The 25,895-nt window shown below is 45.5% G+C and overlaps 13 protein-coding genes across 13 annotated transcripts; 6 read left to right on the top strand and 7 right to left on the bottom strand.

Annotated features, from left to right (window-relative positions):
- Window positions 1-116: 116 nt before the first annotated feature.
- On the top strand, window positions 117-4,645 carry V1512DRAFT_259010 (P-loop containing nucleoside triphosphate hydrolase protein). Its single transcript, XM_066915552.1, has 3 exons — window positions 117-803; window positions 850-1,387; window positions 1,437-4,645. Exons 1-3 carry the CDS (start codon window positions 229-231, stop codon window positions 4,452-4,454), a joined length of 4,131 nt encoding a protein of 1,376 aa, XP_066772947.1. The 5' UTR covers window positions 117-228; the 3' UTR covers window positions 4,455-4,645.
- Window positions 4,646-4,923: 278 nt separating this feature from the next.
- Window positions 4,924-5,351, bottom strand: V1512DRAFT_251708 (VOC family protein; the record flags this gene model as incomplete). Its single annotated transcript, XM_066914685.1, has 2 exons — window positions 4,924-5,192; window positions 5,243-5,351. 2 exons carry the CDS (start codon window positions 5,349-5,351, stop codon window positions 4,924-4,926), a joined length of 378 nt encoding a protein of 125 aa, XP_066772946.1.
- Window positions 5,352-5,902: 551 nt separating this feature from the next.
- Window positions 5,903-6,332, bottom strand: V1512DRAFT_246089 (VOC family protein; the record flags this gene model as incomplete). Its single annotated transcript, XM_066914410.1, has 2 exons — window positions 5,903-6,174; window positions 6,224-6,332. 2 exons carry the CDS (start codon window positions 6,330-6,332, stop codon window positions 5,903-5,905), a joined length of 381 nt encoding a protein of 126 aa, XP_066772945.1.
- A 226-nt stretch (window positions 6,333-6,558) lies between these two features.
- On the bottom strand, window positions 6,559-8,610 carry V1512DRAFT_259004 (Aldehyde/histidinol dehydrogenase). Its single transcript, XM_066915551.1, has 3 exons — window positions 8,356-8,610; window positions 7,570-8,294; window positions 6,559-7,521 (listed from the first exon to the last, which is right to left on the bottom strand). Exons 1-3 carry the CDS (start codon window positions 8,404-8,406, stop codon window positions 6,657-6,659), a joined length of 1,641 nt encoding a protein of 546 aa, XP_066772944.1. The 5' UTR covers window positions 8,407-8,610; the 3' UTR covers window positions 6,559-6,656.
- Window positions 8,611-8,683: 73 nt separating this feature from the next.
- On the top strand, window positions 8,684-11,528 carry V1512DRAFT_259002 (nuclear pore protein 84/107). Its single transcript, XM_066915550.1, has 5 exons — window positions 8,684-8,899; window positions 8,957-8,981; window positions 9,079-9,187; window positions 9,234-11,119; window positions 11,164-11,528. Exons 1-5 carry the CDS (start codon window positions 8,798-8,800, stop codon window positions 11,418-11,420), a joined length of 2,379 nt encoding a protein of 792 aa, XP_066772943.1. The 5' UTR covers window positions 8,684-8,797; the 3' UTR covers window positions 11,421-11,528.
- Window positions 11,433-12,935, bottom strand: V1512DRAFT_274470 (uncharacterized protein). Its single transcript, XM_066917781.1, has 2 exons — window positions 12,613-12,935; window positions 11,433-12,567 (listed from the first exon to the last, which is right to left on the bottom strand). Exons 1-2 carry the CDS (start codon window positions 12,835-12,837, stop codon window positions 11,521-11,523), a joined length of 1,272 nt encoding a protein of 423 aa, XP_066772942.1. The 5' UTR covers window positions 12,838-12,935; the 3' UTR covers window positions 11,433-11,520.
- A 142-nt stretch (window positions 12,936-13,077) lies between these two features.
- Window positions 13,078-14,040, bottom strand: V1512DRAFT_204185 (inorganic pyrophosphatase; the record flags this gene model as incomplete). The annotated part of the gene is made up of 3 exons (XM_066913322.1): window positions 13,078-13,654; window positions 13,702-13,808; window positions 13,858-14,040. The coding sequence occupies 3 exons, from the start codon at window positions 14,038-14,040 to the stop codon at window positions 13,078-13,080; spliced, it is 867 nt and encodes a 288-aa protein (XP_066772941.1).
- Window positions 14,041-15,290: 1,250 nt separating this feature from the next.
- Window positions 15,291-17,534, bottom strand: V1512DRAFT_234774 (Cullin repeat-like-containing domain protein). Its single transcript, XM_066914065.1, has 3 exons — window positions 17,175-17,534; window positions 16,583-17,127; window positions 15,291-16,536 (listed from the first exon to the last, which is right to left on the bottom strand). Exons 1-3 carry the CDS (start codon window positions 17,395-17,397, stop codon window positions 15,433-15,435), a joined length of 1,872 nt encoding a protein of 623 aa, XP_066772940.1. The 5' UTR covers window positions 17,398-17,534; the 3' UTR covers window positions 15,291-15,432.
- A 24-nt stretch (window positions 17,535-17,558) lies between these two features.
- Window positions 17,559-20,489, top strand: V1512DRAFT_258993 (acyl transferase/acyl hydrolase/lysophospholipase). The gene is made up of 2 exons (XM_066915549.1): window positions 17,559-19,810; window positions 19,862-20,489. The coding sequence occupies exons 1-2, from the start codon at window positions 18,016-18,018 to the stop codon at window positions 20,137-20,139; spliced, it is 2,073 nt and encodes a 690-aa protein (XP_066772939.1). The 5' UTR covers window positions 17,559-18,015; the 3' UTR covers window positions 20,140-20,489.
- An 80-nt stretch (window positions 20,490-20,569) lies between these two features.
- V1512DRAFT_204014 (uncharacterized protein) lies at window positions 20,570-22,327 on the top strand (the record flags this gene model as incomplete). Its single annotated transcript, XM_066913312.1, has 2 exons — window positions 20,570-20,641; window positions 20,702-22,327. The coding sequence occupies 2 exons, from the start codon at window positions 20,570-20,572 to the stop codon at window positions 22,325-22,327; spliced, it is 1,698 nt and encodes a 565-aa protein (XP_066772938.1).
- Window positions 22,328-22,329: 2 nt separating this feature from the next.
- V1512DRAFT_258989 (TFIIH subunit TTDA/Tfb5) lies at window positions 22,330-22,869 on the bottom strand. Its single transcript, XM_066915548.1, has 4 exons — window positions 22,783-22,869; window positions 22,705-22,720; window positions 22,573-22,636; window positions 22,330-22,527 (listed from the first exon to the last, which is right to left on the bottom strand). Exons 1-4 carry the CDS (start codon window positions 22,799-22,801, stop codon window positions 22,396-22,398), a joined length of 231 nt encoding a protein of 76 aa, XP_066772937.1. The 5' UTR covers window positions 22,802-22,869; the 3' UTR covers window positions 22,330-22,395.
- An 11-nt stretch (window positions 22,870-22,880) lies between these two features.
- V1512DRAFT_274464 (uncharacterized protein) lies at window positions 22,881-24,921 on the top strand. Its single transcript, XM_066917780.1, has 5 exons — window positions 22,881-23,070; window positions 23,118-23,392; window positions 23,444-23,505; window positions 23,588-23,642; window positions 23,691-24,921. The coding sequence occupies exons 2-5, from the start codon at window positions 23,330-23,332 to the stop codon at window positions 24,624-24,626; spliced, it is 1,116 nt and encodes a 371-aa protein (XP_066772936.1). The 5' UTR covers window positions 22,881-23,070; window positions 23,118-23,329; the 3' UTR covers window positions 24,627-24,921.
- Window positions 24,922-24,925: 4 nt separating this feature from the next.
- On the top strand, window positions 24,926-25,780 carry V1512DRAFT_258982 (uncharacterized protein). Its single transcript, XM_066915547.1, has 4 exons — window positions 24,926-25,108; window positions 25,157-25,297; window positions 25,344-25,394; window positions 25,438-25,780. The coding sequence occupies exons 1-4, from the start codon at window positions 25,106-25,108 to the stop codon at window positions 25,696-25,698; spliced, it is 456 nt and encodes a 151-aa protein (XP_066772935.1). The 5' UTR covers window positions 24,926-25,105; the 3' UTR covers window positions 25,699-25,780.
- Window positions 25,781-25,895: the final 115 nt, after the last annotated feature.

Below are 25,895 nucleotides of genomic sequence, written 5' to 3'. Positions count from 1 at the left end.
TAGCAGTATTCATTATTAAAACGTGAAAGAACAAAACAGGTGAAGTCTAATATGCACAAATCAGGGGTGAGTCGCATTCAGACAGGTTCCTATCGGCCCTTCCAAATCTAAACTCAGCCGGCCTCGGTCTTTTGACTGAGAGAATATCTTGAAACAATAAATTCCTGCCAATATGCCCAACTTCGTTTTTTGCTTGTGTTCTGCTGTTTGCTTTTTTTAGTTCAAGCAATGGCTGGATTCTTCTCCAAATCACGAAAGTCAGACTCGACCGTCGCAGAGGTCGAAGAAGTCAATGACAAAGAGTCCTTACTGTCAACCTCCTCTTCTGATGGCAAAACCTCTTCATCTTCTGACATCGCCGACGAGACTACTCCACTCAAATCAGCGGCAGGTGGTATTTTAGATACCAAAGTGGACATAGATGAATTCTCGGCATTAACTGATCATGATGCACAGATCCTGCGCCAGCAAGTCGCAGTTCCAGAGTTTCAAGCTACATTTTGGACTCTGTACAGATTCGCAGACCGAAAAGACAGAGTCTTACTTGGTGTTGCTTTTCTTGCTGAAATTCTTTCTGGAGCAATGCGTCCACTTATGACCATTGTTTTTGGCAACGTCACCCAAACGTTTACTCAAGCCGGCAGCCAAGCGGACATAAGTTACTACGAGACCTACAATTCGACTGATTACAACTCAACGTACTACGACTACAACTCAACGTACTCCAACTACAATTCAACTTATGAGTCGAACCAGTATCTCAGCGACGATGAATATAGACAACGAATTAGTACTCTTGCTCTGTCAGTTCTACGTTTGTTCTATTAGACCCTGCTAACCAGCTGGTAGGTACTTTGTCTATATTGGTCTTGGTGATATTTTCTTCACTTACGTTGGAACTTTTCTCCTCATGGACCGTGGTGAAGCGCTGTCCGCTCGAGTTCGAGAGCAGTACTTAAAAGCGACTTTGCGGCAGAACATCGGCTACTTCGACAAGCTAGGGTCCGGCGAGATCACGACTCGAATCTCAGCTGACACCATTCTGGTTCAAGAAGGCATGTCAGATAAAGTCGGCCAGGTGCTCATGAGCTTGTCGACCTTTCTCACTGCCATTATCGTCGCCTACATCAGATCATACAAGCTGACGTCAATCTTGCTCTCAGTCATTATCCTCATCGTCGTCACAATGTTTACAGCTTCTAGATACATGATCAAGTTCTTCAGACTCTCACTCACTGGATACTCTGTTGGGGGAACGTTAGCGGAAGAAGTCATCTCTTCTGTTCGCAACGTACAGGCGTTTGGCGTCCAAGACAGGCTCGCGCTTCAATATGACCAATATCTCGCCATTACAGAAAAATGGGGTCTCCGTGCAGGTCTTGCGTTGGTACGTGGATCTAGATTACAAACTGCTTGCTTTATATTTAACATAACAGGGTGCCATGATTGGCTCAATGTGGTTCTGCGTATACTGCAACTACTCGCTCTCGTTTTGGCAAGGGTCTCGATTCCTTGCCTCAGGTGAGCTTGGAGTCGCAAACGTCATCTCGGTCCTGATGTCAATGATGATGGCCGCTTTTGCGTCGTCGCACATCTCTCCAAACTTGAAGCAGGTCACGAACGGCATTGCCGCGGCGTCTAAGATCTTTGCGACCATCGACCGCGTGTCTGCAATCGACTCATCCGCCCAAATTGGTGCTACACTTGATAAAGTTGACGGCAGAATTGAGTTTAGTGATGTCAGGTTCATATACCCGTCCAGACCAGACGTGACAGTGCTGCGAAAATTCAATCTTGTCGTGCCGGCCGGGTCAACTGTTGCGCTGGTCGGTGCCAGTGGGTCTGGAAAGTCGACTATCATTGGCTTACTTGAGCGATTCTACCGCATAGTTGGTGGTAATATCACTCTCGACGGCCATGACATTAACAACCTCGACATCAAGTGGCTTCGGCGTCAAATCTCGCTTGTTTCACAGGAACCAGTCTTGTTCTCATGCTCCCTGTATGAGAACATTGCGTACGGTCTCATTGGCACACCGTACCAGTCTTTGTCTTACGCTGAGAAACGCGAACTTGTCGTGGCTGCATGTCATCAGGCGAACGCAATGTCGTTCATTGAAAAGCTGCCCGAAGGTCTTGAGACCGATGTTGGCGAGCGTGGATTCTTGTTGTCCGGCGGTCAGAAACAGCGAATAGCAATCGCTCGAGCCATTGTAAGCAATCCAAAAATTCTTTTGCTCGACGAAGCAACGTCCGCACTTGACACCAAGAGCGAAGGCGTTGTCCAAGACGCACTCGACAAAGCATCAAAGAACAGAACCACGATTGTGATTGCGCACCGGCTGTCGACTGTGAAGGACGCGAACTTGATTGTTGTCATGTCTAAAGGCGAGATTGTCGAGATGGGAACCCATAACGAGCTGCTAGACAAGAAGGGCGAATACTTTAACTTGGTCGAGGCACAGCAGATTGACAAACTTAAGAAAGAGAAACGGGCGGCTATGATGGGAGAGCAGCAAGAACAGGACGAGGACGAGAAGTTGATTGAGATGGTTCAGATTCCGGAGAAAGCGGCACCTGAAAACTTGAAATTGTCGCGAACCAAAACTAATGCCAGCGTCCGGTCAGTTTCGAGCATGATTCTCTGTCAGCAGGTTGATCCTCAAGAGCCACAATATTCTCTCCGCCAGCTGATCATGGCCGTATTTAAATTATCGAAGCCTGAACACAAGTGGATGGCTATCGGCGGTATCTCTGCTTTTTTCAACGGTCTTGGATATCCTCTCATATCAGTTTTTTACGCGAATTGCATTTCTGCGTTCAGAAACGGTCAGAATGATCCAGAGTCAATGCGAGCCACGGTCAATGTCTTCGCCGGCTTGTTCTTCATGATGGCGTTCATCGAGGGTTTTGCACGTGTGCTAACGAACGGCGCCCTTGCATTTGTCGCCCAGCGCCTGGTCCGTCGGATCCGGTACCTTTCATTCCGGCAGATGCTGCGACAAGACATTGCGTTCTTTGACCGCGACGAAAACTCGACCGGCGCGCTGACGTCGACGCTGTCCCGGGACGCGCAGTCGGTTGAAGGCATTTCCGGCTCGACGCTTGGCCAGATCCTGAACGCGGCCGTGAACGTTGCAGCCGGGCTGGTGCTGGCGCTGATTGTTGCGCCCAAGATTGCGATTGTGTGTGCCGCGTGCGTGCCGGTCTTGATTGGGTGCGGGTTTTTCCGGTTCGCGGTGCAGGCCAGGTTTGAAGAGCAAATTAAAAAGTCCCACAGCAAGTCTGCCGCGCAGGCGTGCGAGGCGGCGGCCGCAATCCGGACAGTCGTGTCACTCACGAGGGAGGACGATGTGTGGGAAACTTATCACCAGGCGTTAGAAGCCCAAGTCAAGACCGCGCGGCTATCAACGAACGTGTCTTCACTGCTGTACGGTGCCGCGCAGGGTATCGGGTTTTTTATTATGGCGCTTGCGTTCTGGTGGGGGTCGCGATTTTTGCGAACGGGCGAGTACTCGCTGGTACAGTTTTACATCACGTTTGTGGCCATGATCATGGGCGCGCAGGCGGCCGGGATTGTGTTTTCATACGCGCCGGACATGGGCAAGGCGCGTTCGGCGGCATCTAACATCAAACGGCTGTTGGACTCGGTACCGGAGATTGACACGTGGAGTAACGACGGAGTTGTGCTCGAGTCAGTTGAGGGGGATATCGAGTTTAAGGACGTGCACTTTCGATACGCGTCGCGCAAGCATGTGCCGGTGCTTCGGGGTCTTAACATCAAGGTCAAGAAAGGACAGTACGCTGCTTTGGTCGGCATGTCAGGATGTGGCAAGAGCACGACCATTGCGCTGATTGAACAGTTTTACCGCCCACTGGCAGGACAGATCATGCTGGACGGGCACGACATTTCCTCGCTTGAAATTAACTCGTACCGAAGTCATCTTGCCATGGTTCAGCAGGAACCGGTGTTGTACGCTGGTAGTATCAGGGATAACATCGTGCTCGGTAGTCCGGTTCCTGAATCGTTGACGGAGGAAGATATCATTGCCGTGTGCAAGCAAGCCAACATTCATGATTTTGTCAGCTCGCTGCCGAACGGTTACGACACGCTTTGCGGGTCTAAAGGAATTCTACTGTCCGGCGGTCAGAAGCAAAGAATCGCAATTGCACGTGCGCTAATTCGAAAACCGAAAGTGCTGCTTCTGGACGAGGCTACGTCCGCGCTCGATTCGGAGTCTGAAAAGGTTGTTCAGGCCGCGCTCGATGTTGCGGCCAAGGGCAGGACCACGATCGCGGTCGCGCATAGACTATCCACGATTCAAAACGCGGACGTGATTTACGTGTTTGACAGCGGCGCGGTGTGTGAAATGGGTACGCACCAGGAGTTACTGGCAAAGGGTGGCAAGTATTTTGAGTTGGTCCAGATGCAGGCCTTGGAGAAAACTGCGTAAGTCGCATGAGCTGATGAAGCTGCGTGGGGGTTGTATATTGAAGTGTACGTTAGACTGTGGTGATGGATAAGAATATACAGGGTGTAATTAGACTAAAACTCCGTCAACTGCCTAGATTTGGAAATAAGCGCGCGTAGCACAGGTCATTTTCAGATCTACAGTCGAGTTATAGATAGATAGTTTAAGCCAAAGTCAAGAAATGTTAGTAGCCTTTCACGAAGTTGGCTTGCTGCATGCCAGAGATAGCCTTCACGAGTCAAACAGTATAGCAGATATAAACCTTGGCCAAGTCCATTTACGACTGTTCTGTTTCAATTTCTACAGTACACAGATAACTTTATAAGAAATAGTAAATGGCCGATAGAGAGTCAAGCGCGCTTGTGATAAGGTGATAAGATGATAAGGTTTAGGGTCGTCACTGATCCGGGTAAAATAGTTAAATAAAATTTCATTAACGAACTATCAAAACTTATTCAGAGTTTGTAACTGCCTCAATGACATTATTATCGGGGTCCTTAATAAACGCGGCGTAGTATGTTGGAGAGTAGTTCGGTCTTGGGCCAGGTGCTCCGTGGTCACTAGCACCGGCCGCGATGGCGGCTTTGTGAAACTTGCCTACCAAGTCTCTAGTGTCAGCGGCGAGTGCGACGTGTACATTTCCAACCTTTTTATTTGGATCTTGACATAGTCCAAGTATGATTCCAGAACCTCCTTCTGGTGAGAAAGCGCAGAGTGTCTCTGTATTGATGTCAGTTTGTGACTGAGTTTTATGACGTCACGATACTAACCTCGTTCGAATGCGATCTTGTATCCAAGAGCCTTCATAAGTGGCACGTAGACTGCCTTAGACTTCGCGAAGTCAGATACGTAAAGAGATACATGTGATAAACCAGTCATTTTCGATTGTGTTTCGATGGGAATACAAGCCAAAGGAGCAAACCGGCTCTTATTTGTACTCGCGTCGCTTGATTACCAATTCAATACGGACTTCACGGGCTTCATGATCCCCGTGTCATCAACACATTGGAAGCACGTGAATCGGTAAATTTGATACTCTTGATTGGTGTGAGAGCCATGAAGATCAGCTTTGACTAAATATTTGTCATTTTTATTAACAGTTGACTACGAATGAATAGAAAAGCGTGCAGTGAAGAATGACAATAGTTAAGCGCCGCACTACTTTACTGATCCACCTAGACAGTACTTACCACCAAATTCAATTGTCTTCTGTTTCGTACTAATGATAGCTGTTGTGAAATAAAGCGCAGTGCAGGTTCTGTTCGATTACAATTAGAACGTTGCGCATCGTACGGTTGTAGACACAAATCAAACGAGATCACATGTAAATGCTGATCTCATTGGGTATAGAAACAATACGAGCTGCAAAATCCAATGAAAGGGCCCAATTGCTATTTAATCTTCAAAATTTGATCACACAAGCAGATTAACTATGAACTTGAATTCGTGACAGCTTCAGTGACATTGCCATCAGGATCCTTGATAAATGCGGCGTAATACGTCGGAGAATAGTTCGGTCTTGGGCCAGGTGCACCATGGTCAACTGCGCCAGCTGTAATAGCAGCCTCGTAAAACTTGCCGACGAGTTCCTGAGAGTCGGCATCGAGCGCGACATGGGTATGTCCATTGATTTTATTGGGGACAGAACAGATTCCAATTGTAAAATCTGAGGTGCCTTCAGGTCCAGAAAAGCAAACAGTTTCTTTTCGCAATTAAAAAAAAATATAACCAACTTCGTCAGTTGGGCTGACCTCGTTCAAATGCTATTTTATATCCCAGAGCCTTCATAAGTGGTACATAAATGGTTCGTGACCTTGCAAAGTCACACACGTAGATACTAATATGAGATATTCCAGTCATTTATTTTCATTGTTTCTTTAAAAAATGAGCAGTTTCAGAGGGGTAATGAGTCATTTTAGTGCACAAACGTCTTTGGCATCTCGTGATGATTGTAAAGCTGCATTCATCGACGCGAACAAATCACGTGACTACGTGATTTAGCTCGATTTGGCTTGACTCGGCACGTGCTCATTGGTTTTGACTGATGTCGCTCAAGCTACGGCACAGTTGCCCTGTCGTGAACCAATTACATAATAATAATTATAGTTTATTGTGAAGTTTATAATCTGCAAGCTAAAACCTATTTCACCTTCTGCCTTAAACCGCTAATATGGAAAACTCAATTCAAACTCCATTGCTGGGATAAAACACAGTTGTTGTTTCTACGAACGTCTCTTTGACGCTGCGGATGCTCACGAATCGTGACAGAATATTGGCACTGCCGCTCTTGTCATTAGTGCCAGACTGCCGAGCACCTCCAAACCACTGCTGCCCGACAACGGCACCGGTGCTCTTGTCATTGATGTAGAAATTACCAGCCGCGTTACGGAGTTTGTAACTGGACAGCTCGATAATGTCACGGTCTTTAGAGTAAATGCTGCCTGTGAGCGCATAGTCTGATGTCTGATCAATCGTGTCCATAATTACCTCAAATTCGCTGTCCTGATACACATACACAGCCAGCACCGGACCAAATAACTCTTTCTTGAAGATGTCATGGGTCGGAGTACTCGCGACCGCAATAGTAGGCTTAATGAAGTACCCGTCAGACGCGTTGCCAGGCCCACCACCGGCAATAATTTGAATCTCAGGATCCTTCGCCAAGTCATCCAGGACGGTCGTAAGTCTGTTAAACGACGCTTCATGAATCACCGGTCCTATGAACGACAACAAGTCAGTTGGCGGGCCGACGGTTAATTTACTAATCTCTAGAAGCAAGAGCGACTTGAACTGTGCCCAAATTGAACTGGCCACGTACAGACGCGACGTTGCTGAGCATTTTTGACCCTGGTATTCGAACGCACCTCGTATTGTGGATTTGACTGCGCTTGGGAGGTCGGCAGACGAATGTACTAAATGAAAATTCTTTCCACCAGTTTCACCAACGATGCGGGGGAAACAACGATAGTTTAACAAGTTGTTTGCAATTTGCTTGTACAGGTTTTGAAACACACTTGTACTACCTGTGAAGTGCAGGGCGGCAAAGTTTCTATGCTATTATCAGTCGCAGCCGTGTTTGGATAAGCTACAGATTTACCTGTTTGCAAGTACTTGTTTTGTCACCATCTCCGCATCACCTGGAACAAAATTGATAACTCCAGGCGGAAGACCTGCTTCAACAAAGATATTGTACAGCAGATAATTGGAAAACACAGCATACGGCGACGGTTTCCATACAACTGTGTTGCCCATCAATGTCGGAGCAGCAACCAAGTTACTCGCAATCGCAGTGAAGTTAAATGGAGTGATTGCATACACAAACCCTTCTAGCGCACGATACTCTGCTCTGTTCCAGACTCCAGGTGCAGATTTCATAGGTTGCTGGGCATACAACTCTTGCGCATACAAACAGTTAAAGCGCAAAAAGTCAATCAGTTCCGCAGCAGCATCAATCTCAGCCTGGTAAATGTTCTTGCCTTGTCCAAGCATGGTTGCTGCCACAAGTTGATACCTGTACTTCGACGAAATCAGTTCAGCAGCTTTGAGAAACACAGCGGATCGCGCTGCAAGTGATCTAGATTCCCAGTACTTTTTTGCATCTTGTGCAGCTTCAATTGCCATGGCGACATGTTTGGCTGTGGCCTGACTTGTTGTTGCGAGAACCTGTGCGGTTTGTGCCGGGTTTAAAGTGTCAACCGTATCATCAGTGGTGATCATTTGACCTCCAATGACAAGAGGAATTTTCAATGGAAGCTGGGCTTGTATGGTTATTAAAGCAGCCTGTAATAAGGCTGTTTCGGTGGACTCTAACTTATATTCTTTCTATATAGACATGGTCAGCATTTGTATCGTGATCTCATTTGATCCCATGCTCAAAACTTACGACAACCTCATTTTCGATCGGGGGAACCTGAAATGTACCTAATGAAGCCATAGTTACACACAGTAAAAAGCAGACAGAGCAAGATGAGTCTGGGCGGACCAGTTTGTGGGGAAGACGTCGATCGGGGCATCAAAGTGGTGCGGCGCTTAACTATGTGCATTGTTACCAGCACACTTTCTCTGTAACAACCTGACGCTGTGAATTATTCTAATAGACACCTCGATTGAAGCACAAAATCAAATGTTTCAATTGAACGAAAACACTGATAATCAAGAGCTCGACCCAAATTGCTACTGTCTAAATTACAAACAGTGAGGGTTTAGTAACAAATATAGGGTAAGGGCTTGAATTGAATTATTTTTTGATGTGCGCGTAGAAAAGAGTAAACAAATCGGTAATTTTCTGTTCTGCGACTTGACTAATTGTTATTGCTCGATTGAAAATGCCGATTGAAGTTTTTACGCCTGGTTCAGGTACTGATTTCGATGGCGGCGCTACCCCAAGGCGAGGGAAGAGACGGCCGAGGATGTCGTTTCCTGGTCACGTATGTTCATTTTGCGAGTGGGGAGGTTTCAGTTTGCTAATTGATTTGCTTTTATAGGCTGAAAGATCATTTATGAATGTAAGTTGTTATTTGATGCGTATATTGAGAGTGCTAATAGTATTAGGACGGTATGATCCAGCATAAGAACAGAACCAAGTCAAATGATACTAATTAATCAGATAACGAACGCTCAGAAATGGAAGAGTTTGCAAACGCATTTGAAAGATATAGTAAAGCTAGTGATCCGTTTGATGTGATTCGAGCATATATCAGAATCTCAGCAAGCAGGTATGTTGTGCGCCTGTAGCGTCATGTTCAATTTAACAAGGTCTAGAGCAGACAAGTTGCAACTGGCAGACGCGTCTCCAGAAGAAATTGAGACTTGGGAAATTGAGCGTAGAACGTGGTCGCTAATTGAGACCTTATATTCGTTCAGAGAAAGGCCGGACCGACCGCCGATGAAGATCTATAAAAGCACGTCAAACACAATTGCGGAAGAATCTTTTTACAGACAACACAAAGAAGCGCGGGAGAATTTACTTGTGATTTCATGGCTGCAGAACTCACTACCGAACACGGCTGGTCCAGAGTTGCGGGGTGTGAAATGGCAAATGACAAGGGCACAGGTCAAGCAAAAAAAAGTTCAGTTTTCGACCACAACTGCGTTTGGGTTTCGGGGAAAACAATCAGGGTTAGTAATGTCGTTAGATGTTGATGCACCGTTGCGGGAAAATGCAGCTATTCATCCTGAAGATGCAGATTTTGAAAGGGCTTTGCTACGACAGATTTACTGGTTGTTGGCAACTGGCAAGTTTGATGAATTGCGTGAAATTTGTGAAGCTACAGGTGACTACACTTTGCTTGCGGCGATAAACGGAATGGTCGAGTACAGAGATCCGATCATTGACGGCGTGGCTCTCAATTCAGAGGAGCATGTTGCTCGAGGCACGAAGCGAAAAGCGTTATGGAGAAGAATGTGTCTGCAACTGGCAAAATCATCGCAGATTGATCGGTATGAGAGGGCTATTTATGGGCTGCTATGTGGAGATTTGGAGAGTGTGGTCGCCGTATCAGATTCATGGGAGTCTCAGCTTCTGGCGTACGTTCAACATTTGGTGGCTACCGAGGTTGAATCTTTCTTTAAATACGACGGAAGACTCAATATTGCCAATCCTGATCTTCTACCATTCCCACAGTCTCAAGCAAAATCGATTGGCGATATTCTAAATACGCTTTCTCAGTCATCGTCAGATGTGATCCGAGCTCAGTCCAGTCATCCAATGAGACACATACAAGGCGGAATTATGAACAATGCAATTGAGCTGATTATTGCGGACGCGTGTCGAATGATTGAGAATGTGACAAATGGTGCCGAAGATACAAACATGCTGCTTGACAACCCCTACCTGCTCCGATTTTTAGCGCACTTCGTGTTGTTTTTGCGGGCCATCGGCATCGAGGCGGGTTCGCCTGAGCTTTCGGACTCCATCATTGCAATTTACACTGAAGATTTGACTGCGCATGATAAAAAGAAGTTAGTACCGCTTTACATTTCGTTTTTGCCCGAAGAGATGGCGATCGAAGCGTATTCGTTTTTGCTGGCCGACGTCACTGACGCGCGAACCCGGGCAGAGCAATTTGCACTTGCAGAAAAGTATGACTTGGATCTGATCAACACGCTTCGACGGACGATCCAGCGGGTGTTTGACGACCACGAGGATGAATATCCCGCCATAGAGTCGCACACCGAAATGGACCTCAGCACTGCGTCCGAGATTGACAGACGGCTGTCAAGCTCGTTGATGTGGTTTGTAGACGCTCGGTTGTGGGATGATATTGTTCGTTCAGCAAATGACCTGTATCTCCGTTTTTTGCTGGCCGGCAAAGTAGGCTCGGCCGAACGGTTTCGGGCGCAGCTGGGTCAGACCCAGCTATACGACGTCTTGGCAGACTTTGAAGAGCAGGCCGAGATGCCTTTGGATGAGGACGAAGCTATGAATTATCCGACCGCAAAGGCTGGAAGCGAGTTCAACGAGTTTGACCGGTTTGTCACTGGGATGGCCATGATCAGGGAGTGGAACAACGTGTATTCCGAACGGCCGAAAGGCGGCGATCGGGTGTGGAGACTTAGAGCGAGAGAAGTGATCGAGCGGATTAAGGAGCCGTTAATTGATCTTGTCACGTCGTGGATGGTTGCGAACTTTGATGCCGAGAGATTTGGTAGGTTGTTTTACGTGCGTAAGTTGAGCTTTCTAACATGGCAGATGCAATTCACCGGTTGAGAGTATTGTATGTGCCGTACTTGCTGATCGAGACCACCCGAATTTTGACCGAGGCCAAGGCGGTTGACAAGATTTATCCGATGCAAGCTCTGAGTCTGGTGAACATGGTTGCGTCGGAAGAGGTTGATGTCTACAAACTGCTGGTTGAGTGTGGCCGGTTGGACGAATACTTGGTCAGTGTTGCGTCGGTGTCGCTTGTTGTTGGTGCCGACCCCGCGAACGGCATCTGGAGAGTTTAAGGTGTATATATGATTTGACGATGATGCATGATTTACAGAATAGAATGAACTCCAACCCAACTTTATGAAACCCAAATAGTGCTGTTATATTTGCTTGGCATTAGAACCCCAGCCAGCTCCGTCGCTTCCCACGTTTAGAAACTGTAAGCGGTCCTTCTGTTGGCGGCAGTGGTGGTGTTTGCAAAACCGGTTCGTCCTGTGATATGACTGGCGAAATCACGCCTTCGCTCAACGTCAGCGGTCGCAGGGTTGTCTGGCCGCTCGACGAAACCCGTCTATATCCAGATAGAGAAGGTGACAAGATCCCCGCAGTATTCGCCGTCGGGCTGCGCGTGTTTGGCGAGTGTGGTGGGTAAGTAGGCGACGTGACAGGCTCGTTCGGTGTCAACTTACCCGATGTTTCCAATGTTGAACTCGACACCGCCGGCGAGAGTGTGATGCCAATCCCGATCATTTTCTTGCGTGATTGTCTATGTTCTGACGCCGCTGGCGACGAGGTAATGGTTGTGGTTCGGCTGGTTGAGCTGACGACGCTTGTACCGCTCGAGGACGACGCCGACTCTAAAACTTGCTCGAGACCTTTGGTTTCTAGTATTTTCTGTGTTATACGTTCGACGTATAGAGCCATCGACACGTTTGTATCTCGTAGCCGTTTGTTTTCTGTTTCCAAATCAGGAACCGTACTCTTGACTTTGACCGACGAGACTAGAATTTCTTCAGCCAGGTTGGAAGCCAGCGCGAGGTCATGATCCAGCGTGTCTTTTGTCGTATCTGGTGAGGTTTTCTCAAAACCCGACTTCTCAGCAAGGTACAACTCCATCTCTGCTAGTTCTGATAGTAAGGTCTGGTTATGGGCTCGGTAGTCTGCCAGGTCGGACTCAAGGCCGCAGATGGAGACGGCGGATGCTGTTTTCGCGTGTGCTAGTTGGGCGTGTAGTTCAGCCAGGTCAAGTCTGAGTGCTGCAATTTCCGATTCGTAATGGTGACTGTTGTTGTCTTTGCCGTCTTCAATGTCGTCTTTAATGTCGTCAACTGTGACGGTTTGACACGAGGCAGACGCATTTGTGCTGCGTGCAGTTGTCTTCAATTGATCGATCTGACTGATATACGACTCTTCTCGATTGTGTAGTTCAATTATCGTTTCTCGCTAGTTCCGTTAATGATATAAACAGTATGCAGACAGTATTCCAACCTCTTGCTCCAATTCCTTATAGAACGTGTCACTATCCCGCCTCAACTCAAAGTTCAATTGCTTCAATGCGTCAATCTCAGCTTCCTTCGCCACAAGTTCAGCTTCTTGAACGTCATGAACTCGTTGCAGCTCCTCACATTTCGCAACCAACCGCCCAATCTCTGTCTGGTACTGTACACTGCTTTCTGTGCTGTTGGACGTGTCAGGCAAGTCGTCAACCGCCATTATGCGCTTTTGTGAATATTTTGCACCAGTATACTGTTATAAATTTGCCCGAATACGTCTATTTTCATTGGTTTATACTGCGAATTATAAAGTCGACTAAACGCGTTGGCAGCCTCGAAGCAGTCGTGCGGCTTATTGTGGTGAAGCCACAGGGAACGGAAGGCGTTTATACTACAAAAGCATATTTAGTGTTAAGATGTCTACTTTTGCATTTACTAAAATAACCAAAACAAATATAGCTTAGTTGGCACCAGCAAGGAAGAACCACTTGTCAATAGACGAGTCAATAGGAGCAGGAGGAAGGTTGTCGGCTGCAGGGATAGAAAGAGCGGACGCGCTGACGTATCCCGAAGTTGACGACAAAGTAGTGTTGGCCAACGAAATACCCTTAGGATCAACAGAGCCACCAATCAACTTGTTCCACGCCACAGCAGTCTCCTCGATGACTTCCGCAGCGTACTTCTTGTTGCGGCACTCGCCAGAGAATGCAAAGTGGTTCTCGGGCTTTCCGTCAGGCATCTTGTAGATTCTGAACCACTCGTTGGTGGCACGGAGAAGTCCAGGAAGATATTTCTCTACATCCTCAATGTCGTTGAGCTTAGGTGCGATAGGATCACGGATGTCGATGGCAATAACCTTCCAGTCAGTCTCACCCTCGTCCAAAAGAGCCATGACACCGAGGACCTTGACCTGTTTGACCTCACCGGGGTACGACACCTGCCATCCGATTTCGCAGACGTCAATTGGGTCATTGTCACCATTGGCGTTGGTCTCAGGATTTAAAAAGTTGGGGTCTTCCCAAGTCTGAGGGAATGCACTGAGTTATTAGTGTCAATTTGACCCATAAAGTAGATTAAAACATACCCGTAGTTATGGATGTATCCATGGTGAGGGAAGCAGTTACGAACGTAACGAAGCTTTCCCTTCTTAACATCCTGCTTGATGGGGTTAAGTGTCTCCTCCTTGCTGATCTTTAATGTCAATGTAACGCTCGATTGAACTATATAAAATAAAACATACCTCAAGCTTAGCATTAGTCCATCTTGGAATCTCAACAATCATGTTAAGAATAGTCTTCTGCTCATTGGCATAGAGAGGGATGTCATGGAAAGGTGAGATTGGAACACCGTCCTTTTCAATAAAGACACGATAATCCAGGGTATTGGCTGCACCGACAGAACGAGTAGAATAGCCTGAAGACATTTTTGAAGTAGTTGAGAATAGACGAAGATGTGAAGAAACGCTCAGTAAACGGGATTGAGCACTGGAAGTAAGTCGAAGAGTCGCACTCATTAAATTTTTATGTAACCCTGCGAGAACGGATGCACCTTTCGGAAGCATGCAAGAGCATCTGGCTTAAATATCAAATTAAAGTGACGCTTATTTTGCTATTGTTTACATCATCTTTTACTAAGCCATTGTTACTTCATCTTACTCTCACACTATACGTACATAGGCTAGTATCCAAACATTTGTCCAATTCGACCCCATATACCTCTGTTATTCTTTTGACTGTTATCAATCTGTAGATTTTGTGCAAAAAGCTCATCTAATGGCTGATATTTGATTGGTGTATTCTCAGATTCATCAATAGGCGTAACCTGTACTTTCTTGCTTGTGTTTTCTGCGGATTCTGTGATTGAAGCTGTATCGTCTTTCAGTAAAATTTCATCAAATTTTACTTCATTTGAAGCAGATCGACATGTCTTGTAACTGCAGCTCTCTTCAATTTCTTCACTCTGGTCGGTGTCAGTAAGACACTCCTTTTCGTCGATCATGTCTTCAATCTGTTTTTCAACTCGCTCAGATAATGGACGAATTTTTTCCCTTGGAAATTCTGTTGTATATCCGGGCTTTAACTCTTCAGTATTCTCTACTGGTACCAAGTTTTTTAGAGGCACGTTGTTTTCATAGCGACGACCATAAGCATCCACTAATACGGTTGCAAAGATTTCCTTTGCTTCTTCAACGGAATAGATCTTATTTTTGTCTAGCTCAATTTTTTTTGGCTTTGGAGGTGAAATCCAGGATAACGGTGCAGCAAACATTGGATCAAAGCCGTAATAGCCGTACAGGTGGTTGGAAGTATTCAAAAACTGTCAAAATGGTAAATGATGATGAATGTGATGAGCGGAAAGTCTTCGTTTTATTTCAAAATATTTTTTAGAAAAAAAGCATTCCTCTATTCGCTTGTGATTACTCCACGTGGAAATTTGTCCAAATAGGTCTTCATAAGGTCGTGATCAGTTCCCACGTGGCTATAAGCTACCTTACCGAATCTACGATTCAATTCTCAATATGGATCGATTTCACATATTAACTATTCAGCCTACTCGTTACAAAAAATACAACGTTAATTCTGCAAACAGCTCGGCTAGCTACTGGTATGGGAAAGTACGTGAAGTGCCGTGCCATATTGGCGATGCGGCTCACAGTCGTCTACAGAACAGTAGTGACATATCAACCCAATTTGTAAATTTTGTTTACTATACAGACCGAAGAACTCCAAAAATTCAACACATTATTAAGTTCTATGCACATTCATCAAACCAATAAGGAATTAGAAAACAAGACCAATTTCTTGCACGATAGACATCAACCCAATGACGACAGAGTTTGTTCGAGCTCATGCCGTGTATACTTAATGTACTTCTCAGTATGCTTGCTAAACTCACCGCCTTTGTGTTTATCATAGAACCTCTGGTAAAGCGGCACAATAAAAGCGACCTCTTTTGCCAAATAAGCCCGTAGCGCCGGGTCTGTAAACTTATACTCCTTGAACTTGGCCACCAAATCGTCAAACAGTGCGTTGAAATTTTTAAACTTTTCCTTGATAACTTCCCTATCTTTCGAGCTCATCGTCCTACCTCCGCTAGAGACAGTATTAGACCGGACAATGGTCTTGTCCATCAAAAACTCGGCAGCGCTAGCCCACCCTTCCAAAAACATGTTGAGCGCACGATTTTTAATCTTTTCAAGCCTGTCAAACCCATGTAGGGTCAAGATCTGTATAATAGCACGCGACTTCCGGATCGTGCGTTCCAGGTAAATCAAATTCGAAATTACTTGCAACCCAACTCTGGTTACTTTCTTGTATTGGACCCTCGACTTAGCCTCAATATTGATGAGCAGATCGTCAATGCACTCAGATATGAACAACCCCAAAATCTCTGTGCCCATGTAAGAGCTCTTCGGTGTGCCGGCCGCGGGAGCAGTGCTATACGTAGTATGATATGCCAACCGTGTGTTCCACGTCCGTGGTGCTCCGAGCGGAATCAGCAGCGACACCAGCGTCGTGTCGTACTCGGCCAAGTTGACGATGAACGCCGCGGTCTCCCGCGTAATGTCCAACACTGCGAAATCGACCGGCATCGTCGTCAGCCCGGTGACAGAGACTTCAATGTGCCGTAAAATTTCAACGAACGTGTCTTGTCCAGTCTTACGCAAATCTTTGCACGAAGATTCTAGATTGAACACTGGGTTCTCATTCAGTAGTAAAAGTTCCCCGGACGCATTGTGCACAAGCTCCAAAATGTCGTACGCGTACAAACAGTCCGTAACTAACCCTTTTCGAATGACAGTGTTGACAGACTGCAGAGTTGCCTGGAAATATTTTTCAAAATCTTCCAGAGTTCCCGAAAGCGCACTTTGAATATAAGTTTTTGATTTGAATATCGTCTTTATTGCCTTCTCCTCGCTCTGCTCTAATTAGCCTTCAACCTCGAAACACTAAAGTAATACTCACAATCATAGTCTTGGTAATCACATCCAAATATGCTTTAAACTGACTACTGCCTTTGACGTAAAACCCATTTACCCTTTTAAACTCTCCATTGACAACAGAGTTCGATAATGTCGACATGTAATACATTATATACTTGCGTCGAATCTCTGTATATAGCGGCACTGCCGCGCTCATGTCGGTCACCATAAAAAAGTCAACCATGACCGACAACTTCTGCAGCACGTCGTCGCCAATATCGGGTTGGTATGTGAAACTGCCTTTCGCACGAGGTTCCGGGATACACGACACCTCCATCAACATTCGACTGTACCGTTCTCGCACGTTTCCAACTGCTACATTAATTAACTGCTTCATTTTCAGTGTGACTTGTTGGGAGCTCTTCAGTCGAGAATCTTCAAGCGACTTAATGGCTTCGTTTAACCGACCTATGCTTTGCAAATATTCCCACACTTCAAGGTTACCACGTCGAATTCGAGGTTCCTCCTCCTCAAATACAACCTGATACGACCGGAGTACTTCCAATTCAGCAATTGTCGCTTCGACATCTGCTCCCTGTCAGTACAATTTCATTTCGGTCAACAATAGAGCGTACTTTTCGATATGTTTGTGTATGTCTGTGTAGACCCTGAAATGGGCTTAATCGCATTCTCAATTGCAGTCGAAGCAGTCCCGAGTCTCGTCAATGACCCTGCAATTTTTTGCGACAACTGATCCGCTCGCTCGAGTGCATCTTCAAGAGACAAGTTTGCGACCCCTGTCCCGTTGGCGTCCAAAAGCGTCCAGGTTCCAGATCGAACCAGTGCAGGTCTTGACATTTCAAAAAAGAAACGCAAGTGTTTGAAACTGAGTTCGATTTACTCAACCGAAGCTCGTTCACTTGAAGTCTCCAAACTGGTTTAGAACAGTGTCGTCAGGCAGCGTCCGGAACCGAAGATCTACGTTTAAGCCCTTACCCCATACACATCCATACGCTCGTAAGTCAGTGTCCATTAAACGAAGGCAGTTCCAACCAAGCTCCTTGGGATATTTGATCGTTTTTGAGCGTGATATTGCGTTTGACATTGACTTTGTCGTTTTCGCGAAATGCTACGGATAAGGACAATACCGCGACTGGTTCTTATAGCGAACTTGTCTTGCCGCTCAACGGTCAGATCCAGTAGAAGTCTACAGCAGAATCTTAAGTTGAAGAATGCTTCCTCTTGCAGACCCTATCACGGGAATCAAAGTGCAGATAATAAAGGGAAGGTAGGAGGTGAGCTCGTGTCGTTCAATTTCCGGTAAATTCTGAATTAGAAGTGATCTACACCCGAACAGGTCCTGTCACTTTTGGTTTAATACTTTTGGCCGTAATCACCCTGTCGAGCACAGTCGACACAATTCAAAACGATGCTTCAAAAAATGTTAAGACAGAAGTAAACGATCAAGACCCTGGGATGTTTGACCTTCCATCATGGGACTCAATCAAGCAAAAGTATTTAGAGTTCCAGAACAAGCTATCAGATGTTGCGTCGTGGGACTCAATCATGGCCTCAATGCGAGACTCGGTGTCATTCTCTCTCAGTTTGCCAATTTGGGTACGAAAAGTGCAGTCCATCATTAACACCGACGATAAACACAGTCTTGGGTTTGAGATCATTCAGGACAGCCAGGACATGACGTTAAATCCGGAAATTGCAATGCCGGCATACGTGCGATTAGGGCCGCAGCTCTCTGTGCAGGAGACAAAGTTTCGTCAGCGGCGAAGCAAGTTTACTAAGCGGTCGCTTTCAAAGTTCTTGGGCATTCCCGCGTCCTCAATCGACGAGCGTGATGTACCGACCATTGCTGTGACTGGGTCTGGAGGTGGGTATAGAGCGATGATTGCATCAAGTGGGTATTTCAATGCAATGCAGACGTCGGGCCTGTTTGACTGCTTAACGTACGTCGCCGGTGTTAGTGGATCCACCTGGGCTTTGGCTTTGTTTTATACCTTGGCCGAATACAACACGGTGACTCTACTGGATCATGTCAAGGATAGAACAGGAATTCATATTGCATATGTGCCGGCGTTGATAGATTTAATCACAAAGATGCCTACGGACAAGTACCTTTTGCATGGCATTATTGAAAAGACCTACTACAACTTTACCGGGGTGTCTCTGGCTGACATCTACGGGGTTTTATTGTCTTCGCGCTTGATGGTGCCCAAAAATGAATTGATTGTCGACCGGGACAGTTTAAAAATTTCAAGTCAGCGCAGAATTGTCGACACCGGCGCTGTGCCAATGCCAATCTATACAGCAGTACGGCACGAGATTGGATTGACCGAGGGCGAGCAGGCCGCTGTGGACGAGTCGGAGACGATTGAGCGGAAGGCTGAGATTCAGGAAAGTAACAAGCGTGAGTCGTGGTTTCAGTGGTTCGAATTCACGCCGTACGAAGTAGGTTGCGAGGAGCTGGCTGCTTGGATTCCGACCTGGAGTTTGGGTCGCAAGTGGGCAAGCGGAGCTAGTGTTGAGACCCCGGTTCCAGAGTTAAACTTGACGTTGTTGCTCGGCACTTTTGGATCTGCATTTTGCGCGACCCTTAGCCATTTTTACAAGGAGATCCGGCCGGCATTGAATGATATGCCGATCGAGACGCTTGATACAATCATGATGGAGCGGGACCAGGATTTGAAGGAAGTTCATCCAATCACGCCGGCCGGAATTCCAAACTATGTGCTTGGACTAAAACAATATTTGCCATCGACATGCCCGCCTAGTTTATATACGGCGAAAGAGATCAATCTGATGGACGCCGGGATGGACAATAATTTAGCGGTGTATCCGTTGCTCAGACCTGAGCGCGAGGTCGACATGATCATCGCGTTTGATTGCTCGGCTGATATACAAGACGTTCCATGGCTTGAACTTACGGCTGGTTATACGAAGAAGAGAGGGATACTGGGATGGCCTATGGAAGCTGGATGGCCAAAGGGGCAAGATCATGCTCATGACATGGAGCAGCTTGAAAAAGGCGGCGATATGGTTGGAAATACGAAAGAGGCACTTGCAAAAGTGGAGCAGCAAAAGACCGACCATAAGCCTGAAAAAGGACAAGGGCCAGCGGAGAGAGCGCGGAAGACGTTGGGACCGGTGTCGATTTGGACAGGCACCATTGAGGATAAAGACACGGGCAGCGCAGATGATCGGCCTGATACAGATGATTTTGCGAATCAGGAGTTTAAACTGCGATCGCCAAATGCAGGTACGTTTTGACTTTTGGGAGCCAGGCTTTGGTCTTCACTAATACTAATAGGAATTACGTTTGTATATTGCCCATTAATTCCGAACGAGAAAGTCCCTGGTGTAGATCCCGACACATCGCCATACATGAGTACTTGGAATTTTATTTACACGAACGAGGAAATTGATAAGGTTGCCCAGCTTGCACGAACTAACCTGGCCGAAGGCGAAGACCGGATCAAACGTGCGGTGCAGCTGATTTACGAGCGCAAACGGGCGAAACGAATTGAGAAAGAGGAAGCGGCGATGCGACTTTGGAGGCAGAACGTTTTACATTCTGACAAGAACTGAGAAAGGTACGAACAAATTTGAGGTATAGGGGCAATCGCATCCGAGATAGAATGATGGATTCGATAAGGCTTCCATTTACAGGGGTAAATTCTACGCAATAGACGGGTACATGTCAGAATTTTTAAGGTTCTAAAACATTTAGGGTTTACAGTGGAAAATAGCAATTTGTATGTAAATATTGAGTTTGACACAGCCATTTTGCTATTTTTTGAGTTTGGAGTTGTTGCGTGTCGATCTTGGGCGGTATTTTGTGTGCTAGGTGATGATCAAAATTGACGTCACGTTTTTTTGGTTTGGGGCGTTCGTAGTTATCACGGAATAGGAGGGGATCAAATTTATAGTGTAGCCTATATATATATATATATATATTAACACAACCGATCACATCATGTATCGGAATAATAATCCTACTACGACTAACAATCACAACATGGGCTTATTTAGTCGACAAAATGGTTCAAGAGACCATTCGCCGTCTTCAGACGATGGACATCCATTAGAAGTAGGAGACTCAAATGCGTCTGGAAGTACAGAAGTGGCTCCAGGATCACCACCACGACAGGCTGGAAAACCAACGTCTTCTGACCATCATGAAGGAGATTATCGTACGCTGACTCCCGAACCAGATGAGACGACTGCGTTGCTGCTCTCGTCTGATAATCCTGATATCAATCCATACAAAAACTTTAGTATTCGAATGCTGCGAAGACTGACATTTTTGTTCTTAATCTTTGCGTCACTCATCATCTTTTTACTGCTGATTTCCATGTTTTTCACAATTCCAGCGCTGAATACCCGGGGAGGAAACTTTTTAATGTTTGCAAACATGATGGTTTCTCTCGGTAATTTGGGTATTGCGTTATTTGTATTCAACATCCCATCAAAATCTGAACGTATTGTCAATCTGACAATGATGGGCCTCTTGGTTTTAGACTTCATTCTTATCTTGAGCGTCAACAAGCTTCGTCATTTCGAAGGCGGACCGTTGGGCATTTTGATTATGCTCTGGACAATTTTCACCGCAGCGTGGGTGACCGTGTGCAATCATTTTGTTGAAAGGTCTCGACGTGGACTTGAAGAACGCATTCTCGGGCATCGCATTACCCAGTCTCGAGTTAGGCGATCGTGCAGACAGTGGTGCAGTGTGATGTGGTCACTTGTCGTATTTATTGTCTTGCTTGTTCTCGTCTTTTTGATTATGCTCTCGATCGCGGTCGATTCTTATGATTCTAGAATTGCTCCGCCTGGACAATACGTTGAGGTCGAAGACAACTTGTATCGTGTACATGTGTACTGCAACCGACCAAAACAGAACGAGACCGAGCCCACAATTATTTTGGAAGCTGGCTCAACTTCTGCTGAAGTCTTAGCAATGGAATGGCTCGATCAAGAAGTCGAAGATCAAGGCTCTGCTATTTACAATTACAGATATTGTTACTGGGATCGCCCTGGCATGGCATTTTCTGACAATGCGCCTTCGCCAATGTCGGCCGGCATGGCTGTCGATGCTTTGTCCGATGCCTTGAACCAGATTGACGAGCACGGGCCCTGGATCCCAGTGTCGCATGGAATCGGCGGTGTGTACTCGCGAATATTTGCCTCGCGACACTATCGTGACATCTACGGTCTGGTACTAGTTGACACTTATCACGAGCAGTACTTTGTCGATGTTGTTGGGTCGTCTGGCCGTGGATTCGGATACTGGTTGCATGGATTCATCTCACCACTCGGCATTGACAAACAGATCGGCTGGATTTTTGGCGGCCGAAGCTCAGTTGATCGTATTTACGGGCGATCGCAGTCTGTGAGTGGCAAGTACAATTTGGCCAAGTTCCAGGAACAAGTTGCCGCGCGCACCTTTACTCGAAACGAGATTGCTGCGTCCAGAGGAATTTTACCGCTTGATACCCGGATCGCTGTGATTTCATCGCAGGACATGATTCAAAACACGGAGGGCTGGGCAGACTACCAGCGTGAATTGTCGCAAATGACAACCGCGTTAACTGAATGGAATATTGTTGAGGCCCCACACGAGGTTTGGCGGGATGACGAGGGACGGCGAGCAATGTCGAGGGCAGTTGCTGATCTGGTGTTGGCGTTTGGCCCTGATGGCCAGACCGATCAGATGGATATTGCTGAGTTTGAGTATCTTAGTGCGGTGTTGGCTGATCGGGTGCAGTTTGAATAGTGTTTGGTAATGTACTTATGTAGAATTAATGACGATCTTTTCTTACACAGCATGATGTAACTGACTGCTTAACGCCTTTTCTCTGTGATTGTTTCCAAATCTGATGGATTAAATGTGTTTTCAGCTAGTTGATTATCGAGTTGTTGCTTGACATAGTCTACATGTCGTTCATCAATGACTAGATGCTCTTCATCAAGGTCCTGAAATTTGTTAGTCAGAGTCAAAATTAAATCAGACAGACATGCAGCAATTACGATATTATGAGTCTTTGAGTCAACATTAAGGATCAATGATTTGATTGATGGGTCACTAAATAATTAGATAATGAACAAAACACAGTCGAATATATTAATCAATATGTAAGGAGATAGACGGACCATTGGACTAAGATGCCTATAGAAGTACAAGGTTAATCCGAAATTCCGAGCGTACGTATACGAACAGCTCTCTCTTACCTTTGACGGCTCTGGGCATAGTTAAGTTTAAACCTTCGAATAATACGTAAAATGTATATTATTTGAGCGTAGTTCAGCACTTTCATGTAAACTAATCAAGAAGATTGAGGTAAGGGTTATTTATAGGACCGCTTATTTAAGGGTCTTCGAGAAAATGACGTAATTGACAATAATCGGGAGACTTTTACTCGACTTGTATCACAATATATCACGTGTAATCACAATAATCATATTTAAGGTCATAGACGTCACCATACTCGCTTATGTAATATGGTAATTTGTATTATGGCAAGATCGGAATATGAGGCTCAATGGCGCAAAGTTAATGCTTTTAGGTTTAGGTCAAAGGCGTATTAAGCTGTTTTAAGCCGCGCCGAGAGAGCCGAAGTGGTCCGTCGTCTGTCATGGTCGATACCGTCGTCATCTTTATTTGTCCGTCATATATACTCTCACAGTCTTCTTTTTTCTTCTTCCGTCTCTTACTTACAAATTTATATAGGATTACCATTTCCACTACAACAACAACATATTTATAGATTAAAAAACAATGAGATTCTTAAAGAATATCTTGTTACTGGCACCTATAGTGTCTTCTGCTCTTGCAGTAACTGTACGCATCATTTCGATTCAATTTGGTGTTGATTACTAATTTCTCTTAAAGACAGCTCATCTTGCGACAAAGGTATCAGATCATGAAGAACGGTTGATTATTACTCTGGACAGGTAAAGATCATCTTTTCTTATTCCGTCCGTCTTGATATTCGCGGATGTTCAGCAGGTCGCATGTGACTAATAATTTTTATAGATCAGAACCTCTTTTGAAAGATAACGCTTTGGTGGCTCAGCGTTACAGTTCAGTGGTGAGTAGTTGCCTAATGAGTAGTCATTATAACGTTCTAACCAGTCAGGTTTATGAATACGATCTTAGTTCCGTTGATGACACTACAGCTACAATCAATGCCCCAATCAGGCTAGATCCTAGCGAGACTAGTGAGGTCAAGACTGTTTACAAAATTCTAGATTTTGAAAGCCAACTCGAATCACTCAAAGACTTTGTGGACGACGCGGTCGAACTTCGAGCTGATATCGCGCTCGGTGTGAGTCCCTCTGGTTCGTCCCGAGATGTGGCACTTGTCATGATTGTCAACACTATCCGTGGATCCGATCTGGTGGACAGAGAACTTCTTCAGGCGAAGATTACAGTCAGCCCGACTGGATTTGTTTCTGATATTGAAGTTCTTGGCGGTAACATTGGTGTCACTGTTGCTGAGTCAAACGTCTTGTCTTGTGATGGAAATAACCGATACTGGTGCGAACTTATTAGTTTGGTTAACGATGCTCGTGCTCGCGCACAGAGAATGACAACCAATTTGATTACCTCTGTTTCGAGCTCTGCCGCCGTTCAAAATACTGAAGAAGAGTCTGGTCACGCTGGTCGTCGCGGAAAGTCTGGTTGTGGCTACAGAAACCGTGGTCATGGCAAGCACTATGGAAGCCGTCATCACAGCTATCATAGACATCACGAAAGCGCTGCTAGTCTTACAAATGGCGCCTTGAATGCGATGTTCAACGTTCTTGTCCCGTTGTTGATTGGTATTTTGACTGGTTCGATTGTCGTGTTGATTGCGGTCGCTTTTGCCGACATGGTTGGCTCGTTTATAAGATCTGAAGATACTCAGGCTACGTTTCTGATTCCCGATGGCCAGCGTATCAGCTTCGACGATTTTACCGAATACATGGAAAACCGTGCGCGTCACCGTGAAGTCAATGAAGAGGAACGAGTAGATGAAAAGATCTCCTTTGATGAAGATGGCTCTGATATGGAGTCGCATCCACTTCTCTAATTTGTCAATCATAGTCTTTGTTTTTGCGCGTTCTAATGTATTTCTCCGCAGGCGGTCTTGGTCTGCGTGATTTGTCTTTCTTCTTTTTGGATTTTCGGGAGTTATTATATGGTTTGGAATTTAAAGGGTCCATATGAGTGAGATGAGTGTTAGCTTTGTGGCTGACAAATTCGTATATTACTTTCATTAATTATATATGTGCTGGCTGGCATTGTTACAGATGCGACTTTGAGGTGATAGTGTATATATTTTTGTCGTATGAGTTAGCGCAATGTACATATTTTATTATTTCTGAGAGTGCAGAGCAGATGGAGTAGAGTGATGTAGGGGAGATTAGAGTTTTAGTGAGAAGTGTTTATCCATCACAACAACTTCAAAAGATTGAAAGGTATAGTCTTGATTGTGTTGTTTTTTATATTCAGTTCAAAGAATTTTTATTTCTTTTTGTTCAGTATTTTTCTAAATAACATAGATCAATCATGGTATGTCGATGAATACGCCGATGTCAAATCAAGTACTAACTCGTACAGTTGCCATTAACACTTTTAAACACCTCTCAAGGTCATCCGATGCTAGTGGAGCTCAAGAGCGGCGAGACTTTGAATGGGCATTTAGTGAATTGTGATGTTTGGATGAACTTGACACTGAAGGAGGTCGTTCAGACCAATGCCGTATGTCATGCTAGTTATTTCAGTAGATGGACAATTGACGTTTAAGGACGGAACGCGATTTTTTAGATTACCTGAGTGTTACGTTCGTGGGAACAACGTGAGTATACTGTTATGTGAAAATATCAGAACTGACGATGCAGATCAAATACTTAAGGGTACCAGACGAGGTTCTTGACATTGCCAGGGAGAAAAACCAGCAACAGCGCGAAGAGCAGCGCAATAACCGAAACAACAACAATAGTCAACAGGGCAACCGCGGGTACGGTGGTAACAACAGCAGGGGATACAATAGCCAGCAACGAGGAGGGTATAACCGGAATCGGGGTGGAAGCAACAGTTCCGGTGGACGAGACGGCCAGTTTCAGCATCGTGGAGGACGTGGAGGCGGTGGCCGGTATTAAGTATGTTGTTGTCGTCGTTGTGTGTTATTTTGTATATTAGTACGAAGTGCTGAGTGGATCTAATTCAAACCATGTTGGCTTATTTGCTTCTTCGTAAAAATTCATAATTAAATTGAAGTATTCAAAAGAAAGTGTTGAATATTTTATTAATAATAAATATGGATATCATATAAGTATTACGGTGAAATATTACAGTG

This window comes from Lipomyces arxii, assembly GCF_038497795.1.
Source record: "Lipomyces arxii strain Phaff 12-163 unplaced genomic scaffold V1512scaffold_3, whole genome shotgun sequence".
NCBI lineage: Eukaryota > Fungi > Ascomycota > Lipomycetes > Lipomycetales > Lipomycetaceae > Lipomyces > Lipomyces arxii.
The sequence above is the reverse complement of the archived record's forward strand: the minus strand, read 5'-3'. Positions and strand labels throughout refer to the sequence as shown.

What these genes read in the sequence shown, in the direction of transcription:
- V1512DRAFT_259010 (XM_066915552.1), top strand. Translation starts at nt 229, where the DNA reads ATGGCTGGATTCTTCTCCAAATCACGAAAGTCAGACTCGACCGTCGCA. An exon ending in CGAATTAGTACTCTTGCTCT is followed by an intron (nt 804 to 849) that starts GTCAGTTCTACG and finishes ACCAGCTGGTAG; the next exon opens with GTACTTTGTCTATATTGGTC. An exon ending in TCCGTGCAGGTCTTGCGTTG is followed by an intron (nt 1,388 to 1,436) that starts GTACGTGGATCT and finishes TTAACATAACAG; the next exon opens with GGTGCCATGATTGGCTCAAT.
- V1512DRAFT_259004 (XM_066915551.1), bottom strand. Translation starts at nt 8,406, where the DNA reads ATGGCTTCATTAGGTACATTTCAGGTTCCCCCGATCGAAAATGAGGTT. An exon ending in CGATCGAAAATGAGGTTGTC is followed by an intron (nt 8,295 to 8,355) that starts GTAAGTTTTGAG and finishes ATGTCTATATAG; the next exon opens with AAAGAATATAAGTTAGAGTC. An exon ending in AAACAAGTACTTGCAAACAG is followed by an intron (nt 7,522 to 7,569) that starts GTAAATCTGTAG and finishes ATAATAGCATAG; the next exon opens with AAACTTTGCCGCCCTGCACT.
- V1512DRAFT_259002 (XM_066915550.1), top strand. Translation starts at nt 8,798, where the DNA reads ATGCCGATTGAAGTTTTTACGCCTGGTTCAGGTACTGATTTCGATGGC. An exon ending in GGATGTCGTTTCCTGGTCAC is followed by an intron (nt 8,900 to 8,956) that starts GTATGTTCATTT and finishes TTGCTTTTATAG; the next exon opens with GCTGAAAGATCATTTATGAA. An exon ending in CTTTGATGCCGAGAGATTTG is followed by an intron (nt 11,120 to 11,163) that starts GTAGGTTGTTTT and finishes CTAACATGGCAG; the next exon opens with ATGCAATTCACCGGTTGAGA.
- V1512DRAFT_274470 (XM_066917781.1), bottom strand. Translation starts at nt 12,837, where the DNA reads ATGGCGGTTGACGACTTGCCTGACACGTCCAACAGCACAGAAAGCAGT. An exon ending in ATAAGGAATTGGAGCAAGAG is followed by an intron (nt 12,568 to 12,612) that starts GTTGGAATACTG and finishes TAACGGAACTAG; the next exon opens with CGAGAAACGATAATTGAACT.
- V1512DRAFT_234774 (XM_066914065.1), bottom strand. Translation starts at nt 17,397, where the DNA reads ATGTCAAGACCTGCACTGGTTCGATCTGGAACCTGGACGCTTTTGGAC. An exon ending in ATACACAAACATATCGAAAA is followed by an intron (nt 17,128 to 17,174) that starts GTACGCTCTATT and finishes GACAGGGAGCAG; the next exon opens with ATGTCGAAGCGACAATTGCT. An exon ending in TGATTACCAAGACTATGATT is followed by an intron (nt 16,537 to 16,582) that starts GTGAGTATTACT and finishes TAATTAGAGCAG; the next exon opens with AGCGAGGAGAAGGCAATAAA.
- V1512DRAFT_258993 (XM_066915549.1), top strand. Translation starts at nt 18,016, where the DNA reads ATGTTTGACCTTCCATCATGGGACTCAATCAAGCAAAAGTATTTAGAG. An exon ending in ACTGCGATCGCCAAATGCAG is followed by an intron (nt 19,811 to 19,861) that starts GTACGTTTTGAC and finishes TAATACTAATAG; the next exon opens with GAATTACGTTTGTATATTGC.
- V1512DRAFT_258989 (XM_066915548.1), bottom strand. An exon ending in CTCATAATATCGTAATTGCT is followed by an intron (nt 22,528 to 22,572) that starts GCATGTCTGTCT and finishes AACAAATTTCAG; the next exon opens with GACCTTGATGAAGAGCATCT.
- V1512DRAFT_274464 (XM_066917780.1), top strand. Translation starts at nt 23,330, where the DNA reads ATGAGATTCTTAAAGAATATCTTGTTACTGGCACCTATAGTGTCTTCT. An exon ending in CTTCTGCTCTTGCAGTAACT is followed by an intron (nt 23,393 to 23,443) that starts GTACGCATCATT and finishes TTTCTCTTAAAG; the next exon opens with ACAGCTCATCTTGCGACAAA. An exon ending in TTGATTATTACTCTGGACAG is followed by an intron (nt 23,506 to 23,587) that starts GTAAAGATCATC and finishes TAATTTTTATAG; the next exon opens with ATCAGAACCTCTTTTGAAAG.
- V1512DRAFT_258982 (XM_066915547.1), top strand. An exon ending in AGGTCGTTCAGACCAATGCC is followed by an intron (nt 25,298 to 25,343) that starts GTATGTCATGCT and finishes TTGACGTTTAAG; the next exon opens with GACGGAACGCGATTTTTTAG. An exon ending in GTTACGTTCGTGGGAACAAC is followed by an intron (nt 25,395 to 25,437) that starts GTGAGTATACTG and finishes CTGACGATGCAG; the next exon opens with ATCAAATACTTAAGGGTACC.